The 20,496-nt window shown below is 44.8% G+C and overlaps 1 protein-coding gene across 1 annotated transcript in view; it reads left to right on the top strand.

Annotated features, from left to right (window-relative positions):
* The first annotated feature begins 10,555 nt into the window (after positions 1-10,555).
* Positions 10,556-20,496, top strand: part of RAB2A (RAB2A, member RAS oncogene family) — an 82,863-nt gene continuing 72,922 nt past the window's right edge. The window contains exon 1 of the mRNA XM_006270725.3: positions 10,556-10,870. Coding sequence (XP_006270787.1) covers positions 10,825-10,870 — 46 coding nt within the window. The 5' untranslated portion in view covers positions 10,556-10,824. The remainder of the gene's footprint in view (positions 10,871-20,496) is intronic.

The raw sequence follows: 20,496 nt of genomic DNA, 5'->3' as shown, positions 1-20,496 counted from the left end.
CCCTCAGCCCCTGCCTCTGGGCTTATCCTTCTGACTCTTGCCATTTCTTCAGCAAATTAATGTGATAAATCTGTAGTCTACTAGATGGTCCAGTACTTCTCACCTCATAATTAACTGGACCTATACTCCTGATCACCTGGAAGGAGTCCTGCCACCTGGACAATAATTTGTGATTGTTATTATGGAGTAATACTAATACTAATACCCAGTTTCTCTCTTTACACTCACTGTCCTTAGCTCAACAGTCATAATGCTGCTTCTGACTTACCTGATTTGTTTCTAAATTCTCTCTAGTGATCTCCCCTACCCATTCCAATCTCTCCCTCAGCTCTAGTAGTTGCTTAGGCACTCTCTCTCTCTCTCTCTCTCTCATCAGCGCAGACTCTAGCCAGCCCTCACACACAGTGTGAAGGAGACCTCATGGCTGATGACCATAAACTAATTCAAAAGGGACACAGCCTGTGGAGGCCTGAGGACGGTGAACAACAAAGGGGGCACGAATTACTCCCACTTCCTGGGATCTCCTTGAATGCAGGCCCGGATAACCCCTTTCAACGTGCAATAAAATCTCTCGACTAAACCATCTGTCTTCAGATGATATATAGAAGCCCTCAACTGGTGGAGCTTAAGAGTGGTGTGTACACCTTTTAGTATCCTGGACATAAAGTTACTGCCCTGGTTAGTTAAGATTTCCTGGGGTATTCCCGTCCTGGAAATCCATTTAATTAACTCCTCGGCCATCTTAATAGCAGAGAGAGATCTCATCGGGACCGCATTGCATAATCCACAAGCACCAGCACAAATCGACATCCCGTACTACTTTTGGGGAAGGGACCCACTATGTCTATAGCTATCCTATCAAAAGATTTCTCAACTGGGGGCATAGGAATCAATAGGGCCTGGGGTGGGGGATGTATATCCGAGACCTTCTGGCAATCTGGACAGCTCTGGCAATAGTTTTCAACCTGTTTATAAATGCCAGGCCAGAACACCCGTTGCTTTAGTTGGACTTCAGTTTTGTCTCAACCTAAGTGTCCCTCCATGAGGAGAGTATGGGCAACACAAAGGAGTAGTTTCCAATACTTTTGTGGAACCAGGATTTGTAGCAACTTCTCCCCTGCTCCCCACCCACGCTGGGTGCCATCCCTTACCTCAAACCGAGGGTATGCATGTGCCAGCCCAGGGTTCACCACTTCCCCTTCACACCTGGTTAGTCCCTCTTCAAATATATGATTGAACACAGGCTCTTGGGCTTGTTCCTCACAGAACTGACCATCACCAATGACTTCTCTTAGATCTAGAACTTCACCAGGGCTTTCTTCCCTGGACGAGAGATCAGCTTCTACCCTGGTGAAACCTTCATTTGAGTATTAACCAATTCTTTATCAATAGATTGTTGTAGCGTCTTTTCCATAGTTTGATCCACTGCCTCTCGTAGATACAGCCAATCTACACCTAATAGCACTGGGCACAGCAGTTTTGGCCAGCCCCACAGACAACTCTTCAGTTTTTCCCATAATGGGCAGCATCACGTGCCTTGTCTGATAGGTGTAGGAGGCCCCGTATATGCAAATTATACTAACTGAGGCCTATGTGTGGCAGAACCAAATCAGATTTTAACACGGTTTGAGTACATCCTGTGTCGACGACTACCGAGAATATCAAATCACTTATTTTCACATCCACTGCCAGTTTGGAGCAGCATGAGGGTCCCTTATGCCAGCCAAAGCTATTGTCCATCTTTTTGTCATATAGTGTTTCCACCATTCCTTCTTCCCTCATCCTTTGGGTGCAGTATCTGGCAATGTGACCCTGGTTTCCACAGTGATAACACATGATTTCTTTAGTGTCCCAACCTCGGAACTCCTTTATAGGACTTCATGGTGACTCTAACTTTCACATCTTAGTTCCTCCTAACTCCTCTTGCCCCACCGGGATGGTACTTCCTTTCACTAACTTCTCTTAGTTTGATTCTCTTTCCACAACCATGAAAGCCTTGGCCAACTGTAAAGCCTCCTCCATCGATTCTGGCAGGTGTCTCAACACCAACTTTTGCATCTCCTCTCCCAGTGGGGAACTGCTCCAGAGCAAAAACATCCAAGACTTCAGCCATTGACTTGCCTTCCAGCTGAATCCATCTCTCTAATAAGTCCCTCAGGACTTGGGCCATCAGCCAGAGTCACTGTTCTGCTATCTTCTTTTTAGCTCAGAATTGTTGCCGATAATACTCCAGCGAAATCTCCAAGCGGTACAGGATTGCCCGTTTTACCTTCTCGTAACCATCAACCCATGACAATGCCCGATATGCCGCTTGTGCAGGGCCTATTAATAGCAGGCTCAATTGGCCTGTCCATCCAAACCAATCCTAACTGGATGCAAGATTGTCCTCTCAAAAGATTGTAGAAATGCTTTGACATCGTCTGGTGTAATTTTTGGCACTCTAGTTCCCTCTGTCATCTGCATCACAGCCACCTGCTGAGCTTCTATTTTTTCACTCAATTTTTACTGATGTGATAAAATCATGACTGGGGCGTCAGCCTCTTAGACTCTAACTCTCACTAATTCCTCCACTTGTGCCTGTTGATTTTGGAGCAAATATAACATAATCCCAGGGGTTTATTGCCAGTCTTGGGGTTTTCACAAATCTGCACCAATTTGCTCCATTTAGGTTTCTCCCACCAATAGGGTATCTGGATGTGTTAGTCCTTGTCTGGTGGGAGATGTTTTGGGTTCCCAGTCAATGCATCAAGATGTGGGTGAATACCTTCTTGGCACTGGCCACTTTAATCAGTGTCCCTCCCCACCCCACCTATTTCCTGCCACACCTTGATGGGAAAAAAAGAATATAAAAGGGGTTGACAGCAATAATAGTGTGATAAGGAACGTCTGGTGCTCTGGTTTCTGCCACAGGGCTCCACCATCCCTTATACCTTGTCCTTGCCCAACCTGTGTCCATTTGGCCAACTAGCTTCCTCTTCAGATACCGGAAAGCTTTCCCAGCTTATTTCCTCAGCGGGTTTGTTCCCCCCTCTCAGTACTTTCTTTAGGTGGGGTCTTTCTCCCTCCATCTCCTTATGTTTGCTCCCACAAGCACTACTACACAGCCTCCTCCACCTGAGCTCTACTTAAAACAGTCTCTACTCACTTGAGGGTTCTCACACCAACTTCTAGCTGGGATTCTCTGTCTTTCCCTGTCACTCCTCCCAAGGGTTTACTGTGTCCCCCAGAGGACTCACCCCTGCAGTCTGCTTGTCAGGGTCTGTCGTGACTCTCTTCACACTGCCAGTGTCCCCTCTTTGTCTGTTCTAGGTCTCTGCACCTCTGCACAGATTCAGCGCAATTTGCTTCAGCTGCTCCTGTGTCCCCTCTCTGGGGCACTAGCACTCACCAGGGATTGCCTTTTAACAGGTCCTTCTGGCTCGCAGGACCAATCAGCAATGGCTCCCGCAGAGGACCCTTGTGTTTCCAGAGTCCCCATCGGTGACTGACATCATCAGACACAGGAGTGGCACAATGAGTTCACCTCAGGTAAGGGTTTCTCTGCCGCTTTTCTACCCTAGAAACAGGGGCTGGTAACAGTCCCCTGTTACAGGCACATTAGAAATTAAAAGATTAAAGCTCCTCTTAAAATTGATTTTTTGTAATACTATCTCAACTGTGGTGCAGCTAGAATTTCACTACGTTTATCAGAAATGGTTCCTATTTTACTTTAACTTCAAAGGTAGCCTAATTTCTCTGGCCTATATACATATGTATAAAAGTTTTACCTGCCACTTCCTTCCAATGCCACTTTACTCATTCACACGCTAAAATTCCCCTGTCCCAAGTCCTTTAGCAAGTTAGTTAATTCTCTAAATCTTAGACAAATCATTCCTATCTGAAGCAACTAGATCCACTAAATAAGGGGAGTTGAAAAAAGATGACAGCAAATAATGACAAATTATGAAATTTTCATGGCAAATGACTGCTTTAATTTTTAAAATGTGCTAACAACTGGGGGGTTGGTAAAAAATATGTTTAAACCATTTTGATAAAACTGAAAAATGCAAAGGCAAATTCAAACAATTTTCCATAAAAATTGAAAAAAAAATAATTTTTTACTAAAAATGTTTTCCTTTGGGGGGGAAAAATGTGGCAAATCAATTTTCTTTACTTTCCCACAGCAAATCCCTTTATCATTTTGATTTAATTTAATCCCAATTTGTCCTCAGTTACTCCTACTCCATTCTAATTGAAGGAAAGTATTCCTCAGTCCACTGTTGTGATGTTTTACAAAGACTTCTTGTTCCTTCCCATGGGTGAACCACTAGTCCTAGTTATTTTTTTCATTTTGGGCAAACCATGTGTTTTGGTTTTTTTGTTTCTGTGCTTGCCCTCACAGCCTTTTATATAGACCTTTGCCAGAAAAAAGTGTTAAAAGCACATTGGAGTGCTTGAGGTTTGAAATTAAGTATTTTTACTAAGAGCAACTTAAATGTCTGCCCTGACAAAAATATAAGTAGACTTTTGTATTGATTTCTGTTTTTTCCTGGGTACCACCAATCCTAGTTGTGATGTCTTTGATGGGTGGGCGAGTACCATACTGTCTTCTTTTACTGGGACACTTCCCCCTCAACTCGCCTGCCACAACTTGTTACTCAGTGAAAGGAGAGGTTCAGTAGTGTTCCTCTTCTCGGGGGACCCGGTGATGGAGGTACTTACATTCGTGCCGCGATGTTCCTTGGGGCTCTGCCTCCCCTACACCTCGTCCACTTGCCAACCGCTTGGGTGTTGCCTGTGTAGTTCTTCTGTGCCCCTCTGAGCCCCTTTGCTAAGGGGTCAGGCATCGACTTTGGCTCTGGTAGGTTGGCCTGGATGTTAAGGCAGCTGGAGCCCCAGCCTCTGGTGCCAGAGGGCTGGGCTCCCAATGTCTGGCATCCCTCTCTCTCCCCAGAGAGAGACACTTTTTTACCAACTCTGAAATGTAGGTAGCTGGGGGAGGGTGGGGGTGGAAATGGATCCTCCCCAGCCTAATGCAGGGACGCTGTTCCCCCTGCTCCAGATGCAGCCTCCGCACCTGCAGCAACGCTCCTGCCAGTCGCAGGAGTCACACCCTACCTGACGTACTCCCCACTGGCTCTCTCTCCCTCCTCCCCCCGTGCTGGCTTCCGGCGGGGTTTTTAAATCTTCCCATGGTGGCATCCCCCGCTGCCACCATTGGCCCGGCGCTCCCCCATCCCAGGAGCAGCTGTTTGAAGAGCCGGTGTAATGCTGGTTTGCGCGGCCGTGGTTTCGGTTCTGGCTCCAGTCCCGGCCCCAGCCGCGCTCCTAAAAGTAAGTTTTCCAGGGTGTGGGGGGCCTGTTTGTCCTGTGCACGGGCTCTTGGGGTTTTCCCCAGGCCCCTTGGAGCCTGTGGGGGCTTCTTGCCGCCACCCTAGTTAATATGTTTTTTTTTTAAGTCAATAAACAATATTTTCTTATACTACTTTGAGTAAAATAGTTCAGTTTTTGAAATATAAGGTATATTTTTTTGTTTTCTTTTTAGCTACTTCAAGGTCATTTCAAGGACACTTTGTTTTTCCTCTGTTAGAAGCGGGGAAACATTAAAGTAAACCCATTGCTGGTTTTATCAAATTTTATTTTTAGAGTTCAAGGCAGTAAAGCACAAGTTTATACAGAAGGACAAACAGAACATACTGCCTACATTTAAAGATCTAATGGTAGTGACTTCACAAATTCAAAGACAGTGCCAAGAGCAAAGGGATCCTTATTTTAGCCAAGTTTACAGACATTCAAAAACTGAGGCCCTGAAGAGTAGAGAGCTTGCAGTGCTGATACTATGCAGCCAGGGGAGGGCCAAGTACATGCATCTCAGTATGCTCTGGAGGTTCTCTTAGTCTGCCTGGCAACAGATGGCAGTGGTGCATAGGGCAGCCCAGATTGGCTGACCCAGATTGCCTATGGCCAGTCTGTTTTCCTGCAGCACAAGATGGGGTGGGGTTCTACCCCTTGCTGAAGCAGCAGAGTCCAGCGAGCAGTATACTGGGCAAGTCTACATGTGCAATTAACACAGCTGAATAAACTCCAGTGCACTTTGCACCAGAGCTTATTGCTCCCAGGTGCTGTGTTTGCATGTGCGCCTAAGACTGTAGCACAATGAGCTGGGTCGGAGCAGGGGACTCGGTGGGTCAACCTGCCAGCTCAGGTTTGCTCCAGCCTGGCTTAACATGCTGCAAAGGGACTAGCTGGGCTAGCCAGCAAGCGGTCCCCACACCGAAGAACCTTTCTGCCCTAGCTAGCCACATTAGCATTTATACGTGCATTGTGGTGCACTAAATAATGCCACCATAGGATAGTACTTGTGTACTATAGTACTTCACTGCAAAAGAAGCACTCCCAGAGACACTGTGCATGCCATGCAGCTGCCAAAATGGCTGCAAGAGCTGCTGAACAAGCTGCCACACAAGCAGCTCCCAGACTGGTGATGCGCAGCATTGCGAGCTGCCCCACCCCCTCCCTAGTCAGCGCTTGCCCCAGCCCAGATCCCAGCCCCAGTCCCAATCCCTCCCTCGCTGTGGGGGCATTGATCTGCACCCCCTTTCCCTCCACCACAACAGACTTACCAGCTGGAGGTAGCTGTGTCCAGAGTCGAGGCCTATTTAGTTTATGGCTGAATCTCCAAAGTGGCACTTAATCTCTCTTCCAAATCAATTCAGAGGTTTCTGATTCAATTCAGACCTTTTAATTGGTCTCCCGATTCGATTCAGATTCGGCCACTGAATTGGGCCGAATCTCCTCTGAATCAAACTGGCTACCAAAGCCCTAATTTACAGTATACTTTTTTTTGTTTTTACCTGGGATACATTGTAGGTGTAGGGTGCTCTGTGTCTTTAGTATGTAAGAAGGGTCAGAGTAGATGATCTTGCTGACCTCTTAGGTGAATGGTTATATATGAATGTAAGGGACTGGACTATGGCTTGGAAGGTGTGCTCTAGTCCTGTATTCCTCTATATCATATAAGTCTCATTTGGGAATTTAATGATCATTAAGTTTGCTGTTAACGTGCAAAAAATTATCATATAGATCAAATCATTCCTGCCCACTAAAACCTACTAGTACTGGTACTTTCAAAATGATTTTGAAATGTTTAAGCTTATTTGAAAAATAGCTGGGGATTTACTTTCTAGTTACCTAGTAAATACACTGACTCATGCCACAAAAAGCCCATCTAATATGTGGCCTAAGTGTCACAATAAGGTTCTTTCAGTTTTTATACCAAATAAACTTATAGCTGCCCAAACATTTTCTTCTAACACCTTGATTTACAAAGTAGCTTGTCATTTGGAAGTCACAGCAGTTCCTTCTTAAGTGTCACTACTGATAAGGAAGGACCTACAAAAATCGCTATTGCACAATTTTCGTGGAAACCACAATTTTGGACAGGCTCCACGAAAAAGCACAGGATCCCTGAAAAAAAGCTTACTGAAAATAAAATGCTGGCTTGTCCTGGAGAGCCATCAATCCTTGTGGCCACTCAGGCCTGGTTGTGCAGCCTGCCAGGGGAGAAGGGGAGGCTGCCGCCCCTGCCCCTTGCCACTGATTGGCTATGAGGACTGTTCGTCATTCCCCCCCCCCCCCCCAATTGGCAGTAAGGGACAAGGCCACTGGTGCCCCTCAGCCAATCAGAGGCATGTGGGAGCCCACTGTGCTCTGCCTACTAAAATGGCTGCCAGCTGGAGATCTGCCTGTGAGGTCAGCAAGCCGCTACCTCTAATTCAGTAGACCCCTAATAATAATGGTTCCGCAAATTGGCTTTATACTCCATAATCCCATTTCTGTCACTTAGGAAATAAACATGTAAAACCATTAGCCATTGGTGAAGAGTCAATATCATGATTTTAAACTGGATATATCTACCTGGTACATAAAATTACCACTAGTAAAGACTGATACAGTTTACTCTGTTATTTAAAATGGTGTAGAAAATACCACATTTAAGTACAGAACAGCCACTGTTTCCATAGTAGCTATGGAGCCTATGAGAAATAGGTATGTTAAACTTCCATTAAAGTTATTAAAACTTAAGAAAAGAATATAGGTGGCTAGCCTAGTCAGCCACTGTATAATAATCTGCAGAATATCTCCATGTCTTATGTCTGGACAACTGAGAAGTAAAAATCGAGCAAACATGGTACTTATTTGCAGAGTAGGCACTTAAAATTTATAAAGTAAGGGCAAAGTAAATATAACTTAGAGGGGAATCAATTTTTTATTAATTTCAAGTTGGAAATATTTCAAATCTAATGGAGGAATGCTGATGGAACTGAACAGTTTAGAAGTACAACTGCAAAGTATATACAATGCACTAAAATATATAAAGAATTACAGGATCCTCTGATAGATGAGAGATATCCATTGGCTAAAATCACTGAATGTTACATTTTTATGAAAAGTTAAACAGGGGATCAGTGATAGGGGAACGGGCAGCAATTTGATAGGTTTAGGTTGCCTAACACTTTCTGTGATAAAGGACATTAGCTCAGCCCTCTATTGTTTGCAGCAGACAGCAGATTAGCCAGCTGCAGAAATGAGTATGCAAGTATTTTTCTGCATGCAATTTTGTTCAGTTTTTGCTGATATAAACGGCAATAAATCACGGGTTCCCTTCTCTCCATATGCATTCCTGAGAGAAATGTTGGCATGACGACAAAATAACTGAACGCATGAACACATGACCACCCAGCTCATGCCTGCCAATGCAGCAACTGATCATGACACCATACTGTTAATAATCAGGAGCTGCCATACTAGTAGCTTCCCCCTAACCTAGAGATCCACACTATCCCTTCTGGGCAGCACTATGTGGCATGAGCTCCTCGAATCACAAAGGAGAAAGGATCCTCACTACTGAACTATACCCAATAGTCCTTTCCCCCTTCCATGGAATAAGATGTCTCTAACATGATACCACTGCCACTGGTCAAGTTTTTGAGTGACAGTGGGTGCAGTATTTGTTTGTTCTGAGCTCAATACTCTCAATGCAAGTTAAACATGTTTTGAGTGTGGCTAATGGACCTCTGCCAAGGGACTTTGGCAGAGTTTAGGTATGGCTCCATATCTCTTTCAGAATGCAGTGTAACATGGGTGGGAATTAGGCACCTAACCACTCAACTAGGGTACTTTTTTGCATGCTTAAAAGATGAATGATACATTAGTTATCCTTATACCAGGGTACAAAAACAGTGGGCATTCAAGGTACTGTACAGACAATCCTACTATGGTGAAACTCTTGCAGATCCGGTATAGAATTACCCTGGGAAACATGAGGGGTAAAACTACACTTGGAGTTCTGCATAGCAGAATTCACCCATGTTCACAACTTACCCAAGGGGAACCATTTGTTCAAAGTAAATACACTGTTGCCTGCTCCCTCACCACCTGGTGGGGTAGTGCTGTTAACAGCACGTACTTGCGCATAGCTACCCTAGCAAAGTTTATCTTCTATCGGCTCCAGATCACCCCTCTAATTTACATTGGTGTGTCCACGCCCTAAGCTTAGGTGGTAAGAGATCATTTTGGGCCATAATTAAAGGGCCAAATTAATTTAGTCACCCACAAAATGCTGCGGCTGCTGAAACAGGATTATTCTGCATCACTTCTGACTAAGCTACCTAGCTTACTAATGTGGATGTAGGCCCACATGTGTGGATCTCCTAGCTAAGACGGTGGCCTGTGAGCACTTTAGAGTAACACTGCCTGGTACCAATCAACCTGGTCAAAATATAATTTCCTGCCTTGGGAAAAGCTAGCCCAAGGAGGCCAAAGTCATTATGACCACAGGTCATGCAACGTGCACCTTCGCAGAAACAACAGCAGGCTCTGTAGTATCAGCGGGGTTTGTGAAGACTTCCTTGGCCTCCGAGGTGCTGACAAAAAGTGCAAAAATGATAGAGACCCGACCCCCCCACCCTGATTTAGATCAGGTCCCTGGTTACAGCAAATACATTTATGCCAGAGCAGATGAGCTCAGAAGTTGCCTGCCGAACTCTGAAGCTGCCTCCTCCTCAGGGCTAGGGTGGCCGTCATAGAGGGCAGTCCAGTTAGGTCCTCTATGGATACAAAACCGGACACCTTTTCTCTTGAAGAGAAAAATAGAGGACATAAAGGCAGTGGGCTTCGTATCCATAGAAGATGGAGTAGCAGAAAACTGGAATGTCCTCTATACTGGCCACCCTACCCCAGGAACATCCCAGCAGCAGACCACCCCTGGGTAGACTGGGAGCGGGGCAGCTCTTCTACAAGCCACTTGGAGCCATCCCAGCTCCATGACCCTTTCTGAAATTGGTGCAAGGCCCCGGGGCTGGAGGGGCCGGCGCCGCCCCCCAGTGAGGGGTGGGAGCAGCACGGCCAAACCCACTCCAGGTCCCCTCACCCCCCGCAACACGCCCACACAGACCCGCGGCGGCCTCGCGACGGGATGACGAGGACACGCCGGTGCCCGCGGGGGGAGGGGCAGCGCGGCGTCACACGGAACGTCCCCGGGCCCCGCCCCACGCTCCGGCCGCCTGAGCACTTCCGGGTCGGCGGGGGGTGGGGGGCCCGGGAATAGGCTGCGTGACGTTGCCGACGGGCTCGGGCCGCTGTTATTGTTCGTGCTCTGGCGAGTCGTCGCTGCCGCTGCCGCTGCCCCGGACGCTGAGCGGCGCGAGCCAGGGTTGGGGCGCGGGCCCGGTGGGCGGGCGGGCAGCCGTTAACGGCTCGGACCCCGACAGCGGGCGGGGCGGGGCGTCACCGAGGAGCAGCAGCCCGGGCGGCGGCGGCGGAGCGGGCGGAGATTGGGCGGCCATGGCCTACGCGTACCTCTTCAAGTACATCATCATCGGGGACACAGGTGAGCAGCGCCGTCGCCCGCACACGGGGCGGCCGGGCCCCCATTTCCGCAGTGTTGGCTTAGCCGACGTGGTGCCTGGCAGAGGAGGCCGGCTCCGCCCTGCGCTCCCCGCGGCCCCGCCCGCGCCTGCGGCCTGCGGCGCCCCTGCCGCCGCGCCCCGGCTTGGGCCCCGCGCCCACGGGGGAGGGGGTCCAGAGCGCGCCAGGGCACGAGGCCAGGCCCTGCCCCAAGCAGCCTCCGGCCAGCCCGGCACCACCCCCTTCCGTGGCTTTCGGAGCCGTGCTGTTTCCCACCTCCCTGCTGCCCACATCAGCAGAGCAGGCATTCTCCATCCCTGGTGTCCCCCTCACGTGGGGTCTCCTCTCCATCACATTCCTTCAGTTGCCAGGGAGCCCCTCGGCAGCCCAGCCCTCAAGCTCATCCTGATGCCGGGAGATGGTTGGGTGCAGGCAGGGGCCCAATTTTGACAGCCTCTAAGGCTGTTTGTTTCTTTCCATTGTAGTCATGGCCAGGTTTCCAGTGGAAGGCAAAGCACAGGGATGTGGACGCAGCCTGCAGGCCTGATGCAGTCTGCGGAGCCTGTCATTTAGGCCACAGGGATCCTGGAGGGGCTGGGAGTTTAGGGATGAGGTGAGCCCCACTGTGATGGCAGATGAGTAAGCAACAGCTGCACCAGCCCTGGTGAGTTTCTGCCACTGCTCACCCTGCCTGGGACAAGACCCATCCTATGAGGAGCCTGGTGACCTGGATCCATCCAGAGAGGCCAAGGGCTTTTGACACCCCTGATAATAGTACATGTATCTTATGCATTCAGGCAAACTTGGTGCTGCAGTTGCCCACTGTCTACATCATGGTTAAGTAAGTCTACAGTTGCTTCTTGTGCAAGTTTAACCTCACTATTTATTGCTGGAGTGGCTGTTCTGTAGGAACATACAGATACGGTTGCTGAATGGCTTAATACTTATATTTCTTGTGCTTAAGCTCCCTATGGTTTTTATAAAAAGACAACAATAAATATTAAGCAGCGCAAAGGCCCACATTAGTTAAAACCTAAGAAAACAAGAAGTTCTTAGTATAAAATTACTCTCATTATACCTTTATCCCATGTGCCCATGCTGTGCAGGACATGGAGCTTAAAAAGACTGTATCAAGCAGCATGACTTCAAAAGTAAAATCAGAGGGTGTTTTTACTTCCCAGAAAGATGCTACCTTTGCCCTCTGACAAGTTTGGAACTAGAGTTATAATATTAAAGAATGGGAAAGCCTGCCTTACTGCGGCCATTCTGTGGGGCACTCGCTTTATTTCACTCCTGAAAATGTACATGCCACTGTGGGACATGGAAACTCAAGTTAATTACTCAGGTGCATCGATTCTATACGGTCTAAGGCTTGACACAAACCTTAAAGTATATGTTGCATAGAAGTTTATGCAGTTCTGCTTCTTGGTTGGTGGGGCCTGGTCAGAAATTTTACATCCTAATACTAAAGTTGTATTGGTATAATTTTTCTGAGTAACTTTTTAATTTTCTAAAAGACGTGTGACAAAATTGTATACGTGGGGATGGTCAGATAGGTACCCTAGGAGAACACAATACATTAATACGATATTTTTTTTTTTGTAAGTTTACTTGCATGATTCAGAATTTCTGATATAAAAAGAGAGAGGAAATTGAGGCCGAAATAAACCTTGATCTAAAATGACATGCTTCACTTGGAAAGAAAGACATGTTTCCAAAACCAGTTCAAATAAGTTTATAGTGATAGCTATAGACATAGTTTAAATCTCTTGAGAGCCCTTTATTAATTTTTGTATAGCTTACATTGTGGAACTGTCTTTCCTGCTGTAGAACTCCCAGTCTGACTCAGATTATTGCAGGGATTTCTAGTTAGACTCCTTAAAAGTGTACTAGTTGAGTGGTGATTCAGCATTTAATTTTAAATATGCCTCAGTAGGAAAAGAAATGAAACCCTTATGGATCTCTTCATTACTACTAAGCTTGGTTATGCAAACAAATGTATGCAGTTATACCAGATACCTGCATGTATTTGACATGATCATAATACCAACAGTTTTCATCCACCTAAGTGTAGGTATTTAGTCTGACCTCACTTCTTTAGCTGCAGCTACAGAAAACTGTGTAGGGTTGGTTACATTTTACTGGACATATCTAGTCCCTTTGCATGCTTTCTGGCTCCAGTGACTTTACTTCTAGTATAACAGATGATAGAGTTTTGGGAGAGCAAGACAGATTCTGCATCCTTAATTGTTAATTAAGATCTAGTTTGTAGAATTTTCTACTGTTGGAGAGGTATGAGCAAGAAATAATAGAACTTGACTTTCAATGTGGGTTTGTTTGAAAGGCTGGGAACTTAGGAAAAAGTAGTTTATTTGTAAATTGAGAAGGGTTTTTCTGGAATTGGTAACTATGGGTACATGGACTCTGAATCATCACGTGGAATTGTCATTCTTTACAAGAGAGAGGTTAATTATTGTTGCTTTTATAGAGCAATTACAGGAGAAAGTAGACCTCTATCCATATATTTCTAGGATGCAGTAAAAATTAAGTTCAGAAATTCACTGAATTACTAGTAGATCATAGACAGTGATACTAGGAGTTTAAAGTAAAGTATATATGACATCTGTCATATATTAATAACTAAATGCTCTAGGAATGATTGTTTCAGTCAGACCTTTGAGCTGGCAGTTGATTACTAAATTATGCTGTATCTCATGTGTGATGTTGGAACCTGTGACATGGCAAATCCTAATCTAGTATAAAGAAATAGAATGAAAATCTGTCATGTGTGCTGGAGGGAATGGGAAGGGGAAAGGGAGAGAGGTCACCATAGCTACAGTTCTAGTAAACATATGCTTTATATCTGAGATTTAAAATATCTACCTGGTTTAGTACTGCCAAAAAATCTTTTTTTTTCCTTCCCTCCCCCTCTTCTCTTAGTTGAATATTGCATGTCTTGCTCTTCTTTTTTATAAATAACGCATCATGATGCCAGAAGTAGAAGCTTTTTGTTGATAAAGGAATATTTTCCTGTTTTACCAGCCCAGTATTAGTTTAAAAAAAACAGAACTCTGATGTAATTAAGCTACATCTGCAATCTCTTCAAAATCTTTAATACGCACTTTTACTATAGCATATGTACAACAACATATTTCCATAAAATCAAAATGAGCAAAATTAAGGAACCTTTGATGCTATTGAACTTTGTTTCATTTAACAACCAGAGCTCTTGCCATCAAAACGGCTATCTTGAGACTGTTGTCCCAAGGTAGCTGAGCTAGTGCAGCACATGATGGTAGTCTTGGTACAGTCACTGTTGATCACCCAGGTGGGTGGCTGACCAGGATGAGTGGCTGTAGCTGCCCAAGGTCCTGGTTTGAGATCATGTTCCCTTTAGGAGTTTGTAATCAGGGCTCTCTAGCGACTTGACAGCCTTCTACAAAACAAATCTTGGGAAATGATTGGCTAAGCTGCTGTACTGTAGAGAAGGACTTGTGGGTTACAGTGAACCCATGAGCTGACCATGAGCCAACTGTGTGCTCTCATTGCCAAAAAATAAAATAAAAAGCCAACGGTATACTGGGTTGAATTGATCCTGAGGTGGTGCAGAGTCATTTGGAAGAACTGGATGCCTTTAAATCGGCAGGCCCGGATGGGCTCCATCCGAGGGTGCTGAAGGCACTGGCCGACATCATTGCAGAGCCACTGGCAGGAATATTCGAACGCTCGTGGCGCATGGGCCAAGTCCCAGAGGACTGGAAAAGGGCTAACGTGGTCCCCATTTTCAAAAAGGGGAGGAAGGAGGACCCGGGCAACTATAGGCCAGTCAGCCTCACCTCCATCCTTGGTAAAGTCTTTGAAAAAATTATCGAGGCTCACATTTGTGAGAGCCCGGCAGGGCAAATTATGCTGAGGGGAAACCAGCACGGGTTTGTCGTGGGCAGATCGTGCCTGACCAATCTAGTATCTTTCTATGACCAGGTTACGAAACGCCTGGACACAGGAGGAGGGGTGGATGTCATATACTTAGACTTCAGGAAGGCCTTCGATACGGTATCCCACCCCATACTGGTGAACAAGCTAAGAGGCTGTGATGTGGATGAGTGCACAGGCCAGTGGGTGGCGAATTGGCTAGAGGGTCGCACCCAAAGAGTCGTGGTGGATGGATTGGTCTCGACCTGGAAGGGTGTGGGCAGTGGGGTCCCACAGGGCTCGGTCCTTGGACCGATACTCTTTAATGTCTTCATCAGCGACTTGGACGAGGGAGTGAAATGTACTCTGTCCAAGTTTGCAGATGACACAAAGCTATGGGGAGAAGTGGACACGCCGGAGGGCAGGGAACAGCTGCAGGCAGACCTGGATAGGTTGGACAAGTGGGCAGAAAACAACAGGATGCAGTTCAACAAGGAGAAGTGCAAAGTGCTGCACCTAGGGAGGAAAAATGTCCAGCACACCTACAGCCTAGGGAATGACCTGCTGGGTGGCACAGAGGTGGAAAGGGATCTTGGAGTCCTAGTGGACTCCAAGATGAACATGAGCCGGCAGTGTGACGAAGCCATCAGAAAAGCCAATGGCACTTTATCGTGCATCAGCAGATGCATGACGAATAGGTCCAAGGAGGTGATACTTCCCCTCTATAGGGCGCTGGTCAGACCGCAGTTGGAGTACTGCGTGCAATTCTGGGCGCTGCACTTCAAGAAGGATGCGGATAACCTGGAGAGGGTCCAGAGAAGGGCAACTCGTATGGTCAAGGGCCTGCAGACCAAGCCCTACGAGGAGAGACTAGAGAAACTGGACCTTTTCAGCCTCCGCAAGAGAAGGTTGAGAGGCGACCTTGTGGCTGCCTTTAAGTTCATCACGGGGGCACAGAAGGGAATTGGTGAGTATTTATTCACCAAGGTGCCCCTGGGGGTTACAAGAAACAATGGCCACAAGCTAGCGGAGAGCAGATTTAGACTAGACATTAGGAAGAACTTCTTCACAGTTCGAGTGGCCAAGGTCTGGAACGGGCTCCCAAGGGAGGTGGTGCTCTCCCCTACCCTGGGGGTCTTCAAGAGGAGGTTAGATGGGTATCTAGCTGGGGTCATCTAGACCCAGCACTCCTTCCTGCTTATGCAGGGGGTCGGACTCGATGATCTATTGAGGTCCCTTCCGACCCTAACATCTATGAATCTATGAAACTAGGGTTATTTAGCGGAACGACTGATGGGAATTTGATAATGATTTTAGAGAGACTGAAGGTGGGTTTTTGTCTATGGCTGTAGGGGCAGGACTATGAGCAACAGCCTCAAACTGAAGTAGTGGACATTTAGACTGGATATTAGGAGGAACTTTCTGGCTAAGGGACAGGATACCTAGAGCAGCTGTGGAATCTCTGTGCTTGGAAACTTTGAAAAGCGGGTTAGACAAACGCTTGGCTGGGGTGATTTAGTCAGGGATGGTCCTGCCTTGAGCAGGGAGCTGGATTAGATTACTTTATGGGGTCCCATCTGACTTTCCAAACTTTCTCAACACTGGTGGGTTCATCATTTTTGATACCTGTCCAGAGAATTGCCAGGGTCTGGGACTGAGTAGTTAGGTTTGTTTGGTTTATTTCTGTATTTCATGGTGGGTTTGATTTTAAATTACAGTTTAAATCACTGGTCAGGATGCCTCGGTTTAATCATTGTTTTCTGCAAAAAGTGAATTCTTGCTGTTTGAAATTCTTTATTCATTTAACTTCTTGAAACTTTGCACTTTTAAAGAAAGGTAAGGACTTGACTGTGTGTACACAAACTTGCAGAGAGACAGTAGGGCTAAGGGGTGGGTAGCGGGCCTGTTATGGTTCCTCTCCATATAGTACTTTTAACAAAGATGCTGTCTCTGGAGACAACTAATTCTTCCTTATCCCTGAAGAAGCACATTTGTGCACGAAAGCTTACAAAGAACAATTTTCTAAATATTTAGTTGATCCTAGTAAAAGATATCACATCTAACCAAAGATCTTTGTCTGCCTACAACCTCTGGAGTTACAAATCCAGTTTGAGAACTGAAACCAAGCATCACAGAGATGGTTAATGAGATCTTCTAGACTGAGCACCTAGTCCCATTGGGTAGAAATTTTTTTTTAATCTTTACTAATTTATAGAGGAGCCTGTAGGAACCCCCTAAGATTGAGCCCCTAATATAGTCCGTGGCCTGTCGTGACTTGTTTATTAAACTCATAAAAAGGTTACATGAATATATTGTCTCAAATAGGATATAATTAGAAATTATAATCCCTATTCCATGATGATAGCTTTGAGCTTTAACATATCTTAAATTAAAACTATCTTTATGTAAGTTAATTTTTAAAGCATCTTAAAAAAAATTAAAACATGATTTAAATAAAAAAATCTGATTTTTAAATTTTAAACATTTTTAATTATTAATTTTTATCTACCCTGTCTGATTTATTTATTAACTCACACATAGGTTTGTTTCACATGTAATTCTGCACAGGTTGGTGTAAGGTGAACTAGCTGCAGCACCCTTATACCCTTGCTATATTGTAAAGGTGCTAGATAGAAAATATTTAATTTGGGTTATGGAATTTGGCATCAGGGAAGTTGGCATAGTGTTTATTGCCACCACTCCCCCACTGCCAAATTTCTGGACCCATGGGGAGCTCTGTGGTCCAGATCTGATATTGATTAAACTCATTTTTTACAGCACACCCTTTAGGAATCACCACTTCACTGTCTACATCTGGGTCTAAGATTTGTTTCCTAGATGTATTTCCCAAAAGAATAGGAACTAGGCAGCAGGTTGGAGAATGTAGATCCTCTTAATTGCTTAGGAATGGTTTACCAGAAAGACTTAACTGCAAGTTTTTAAACTCTTGCAAATGCATTCCTAATGCAGTTGTTTAACTCGGTTCTTCATTAAACTGAGAAATAGAACAGTTTTGCTGTAATTTGACTTGACATTTCTGGTATTTTTAATAAACATACCTGTTTTTCTGTAGCCCCATATCATCTAATTCTTGGAGGGTAAAGCTTAATGGGTTTTTAAAACCCCTATTAATAGATCCCTGATGCGCATATAAAATTGGAGTTGATTAAGCTAAAAAAATCCTTTTCAAGTTTGCAAGTAACATGGATAACAATCTTATAAAAAGTTGTTTATTTTCTTGGTGGCAGTGACTTCAGCTCTCAATAAATGAACTTAGTACAGTAGTGATCAATTATCTGTAAGCTTTTCAAGGAAGTACTGTTACTGCTTGCAGAGATGCTGAATTTGTTCCACCTTGTGACCAAAATGGCAAAGGTGGTTGAGTTCTAGCATGCAGTTTTTGGGGGGGAAACTTTGGGGACTCAGTAGGAGCACATTTTGCTGTAAATAGTTTCTGTAAATAGTTTCCTAAGTAGGACATTTAAATACCATTTTCACCCTAGGACTCAGAGACTGCTGCTTGATTGGTCTTCATTAACTTATGCTTCATTTGATTGTATGAGTGTTAGTCCCTGGGTTAATACTATAGTTTTAGAATAGTTGTTTTTTTAACTTTATTAATGAATCCAAATCATCAAATAACAAATTTAACATTTTAAAAATACTCAGTTCTCTAAAATTTACATAAGGCAGATTTTTATCTACCATCAGTTTAACCCGAGTCAATATCCACACGTCTAGTGGGGTTTTTTTTAATTTTTATTCTCTACCTTTCAGTTGCTGACAGTTCATATATGTTTTGGTTGATATTAAGCTTTTGTGTTTCTTCATCTCTTCTTTTCCCACCCCCTACTTTTCAGAGTTCTGAAAAGTATAATTTTTCTTATTTTCTATTAATCTCTACTTTATTTTTTTTAATGTATTCCAGATTTGTTTTTAAGCATTAGCTTATAGAACCTGCACCACTTTGTGGTAGTCAAAAATATTTCTTAAACTTCCTGACTTGGAGGCAGAAGATTAATTTTTACCACATTCCAAAAAAATTCCACCAGATCTAAGCAAGCATCTCTTCCTTCTCCCCTGTAGAACACTAACTTGATGGGACAACTTCTTCATTACTAACTTCCCCAACTTTCTGAAACCAGTCAGTGATTTTAGGGGTATTGTTTCTCTTTCAAGCTTCTGCAGGTGTGATTTTTGCAGCTGTTAGAAGATAAATGATTACATCCTTATGACTTTTATATGTTGTAGTGTTCTCAGAAAGGTTCAGTAAGAATACTGAGGGGTTTTCTAAGAACTGGCATTCTGTTAGTTCTTCACTATGTCTCCAGCCTTCTTCCAGAGCAGTTTGATTTTAGGATGTCTGCCATATGTGGTAGAATCCTCCCTACTGACCGCATTAAATGCATTTAATTGTAAGTGGGGTGAGATACCAGTGATACAGGATTTTAAAATACTTTTATTATTGTGCAGATGGATGTGTGAGGACCAGTGTTCCAGATGGTCTTCTATTTTTCCACACTAGTTTTGTGACATTTTTGTTGCAAGTGTGGCTGATTGCCTAGAAGAGGAGGAGACCGGCTCTGAGAGACTTGAGCGGGGAAAAAGGAGTAGTCCCAGGGAGGGCAGAGGGAACTGCAGTGGCACAATAAAGACTGTTTGTTTGGAGTTGAGCTGTCTGCTGTGCTGTGTGAAACATCAGTATTCTGACCCCCCAAGAGCTGAGCAACTGTGGATTGCTAGGGACAAAGAGAACCTGGGGTCTCAAAACGGAAATCTTGCTCCTTCTGAAACTATACCAGGGCTTTGTATCAGAGGGTTGAGCTATTTTTTAAGACTGCCTTGTTTGAGGGCAAGACTGTCAGAGACTTTCTTGAAAATATAAATCAAGTCTGCAACTTTAAGACATTTTCCTTGTTGTAGTGAGGAAAAGGAGCTGTGTTTCAGCGTCTTTAAAACTTTTAATCACATACTCTAGGAGAGGGGTGAATGTGGGGCTGGATCATGAACTTTTTATCACCCAGTGGGCTGGTGAGCCATATTCAAAGACCTCACAGGAAGCGGTATCACATCAGGAAGTGATGTCATGTGACCTTTGACACCAATGAAGTTGCAGGAAGTGACAATGAAATGGGTCTGGAAATGTGGTTTAAAATCCAAAATAAAAACAATATAAAAGCAAAAATGAAATAATACCAAACACTTGACTAAAATAAACACGTTTGCTTCTACTTACTTCTCAATGAATGAAAGAAGCATAATGGAAGTCGACAGATCATATGTGGAAAATTTATCAGCCAGAGTGGAAACTAATCAAAGCAACGAAATATGGGCATTTTTGAGAATAATCTTCAAGAAGATTTACTTTTATTGAATTAATAATTTGTTAGAAACACATCTTTAACAAGTTGAACCCCCAATCCCACACAAAGAGAAACAGAAACAAACACAATCCAAACACTGGACAGTATTTTTACATAGATTTTTAACTGCTCCAGATTTACGTTGGAGCCCAGATCATTCATGCTCTATTCTTGAGCATATTGTTCAGTCTTAAACAAGCGTACAACACAACTGCAGGGGGCTCAGCCACAGCTTTCCCTCCCTGGTGCAGCCTGGCCAGCCCATCCCATCCCATCCCCTATCAAGTGGTGGCTTCCTCACGTGCTGCTGCGCTTTCCCCCTACCTGCGCCAGC

Source organism: Alligator mississippiensis, chromosome 3 (genome assembly GCF_030867095.1).
Source record: "Alligator mississippiensis isolate rAllMis1 chromosome 3, rAllMis1, whole genome shotgun sequence".
Taxonomy (NCBI): Eukaryota; Metazoa; Chordata; order Crocodylia; family Alligatoridae; genus Alligator; species Alligator mississippiensis.
This window is presented reverse-complemented; position numbering and strand designations above follow the sequence as displayed.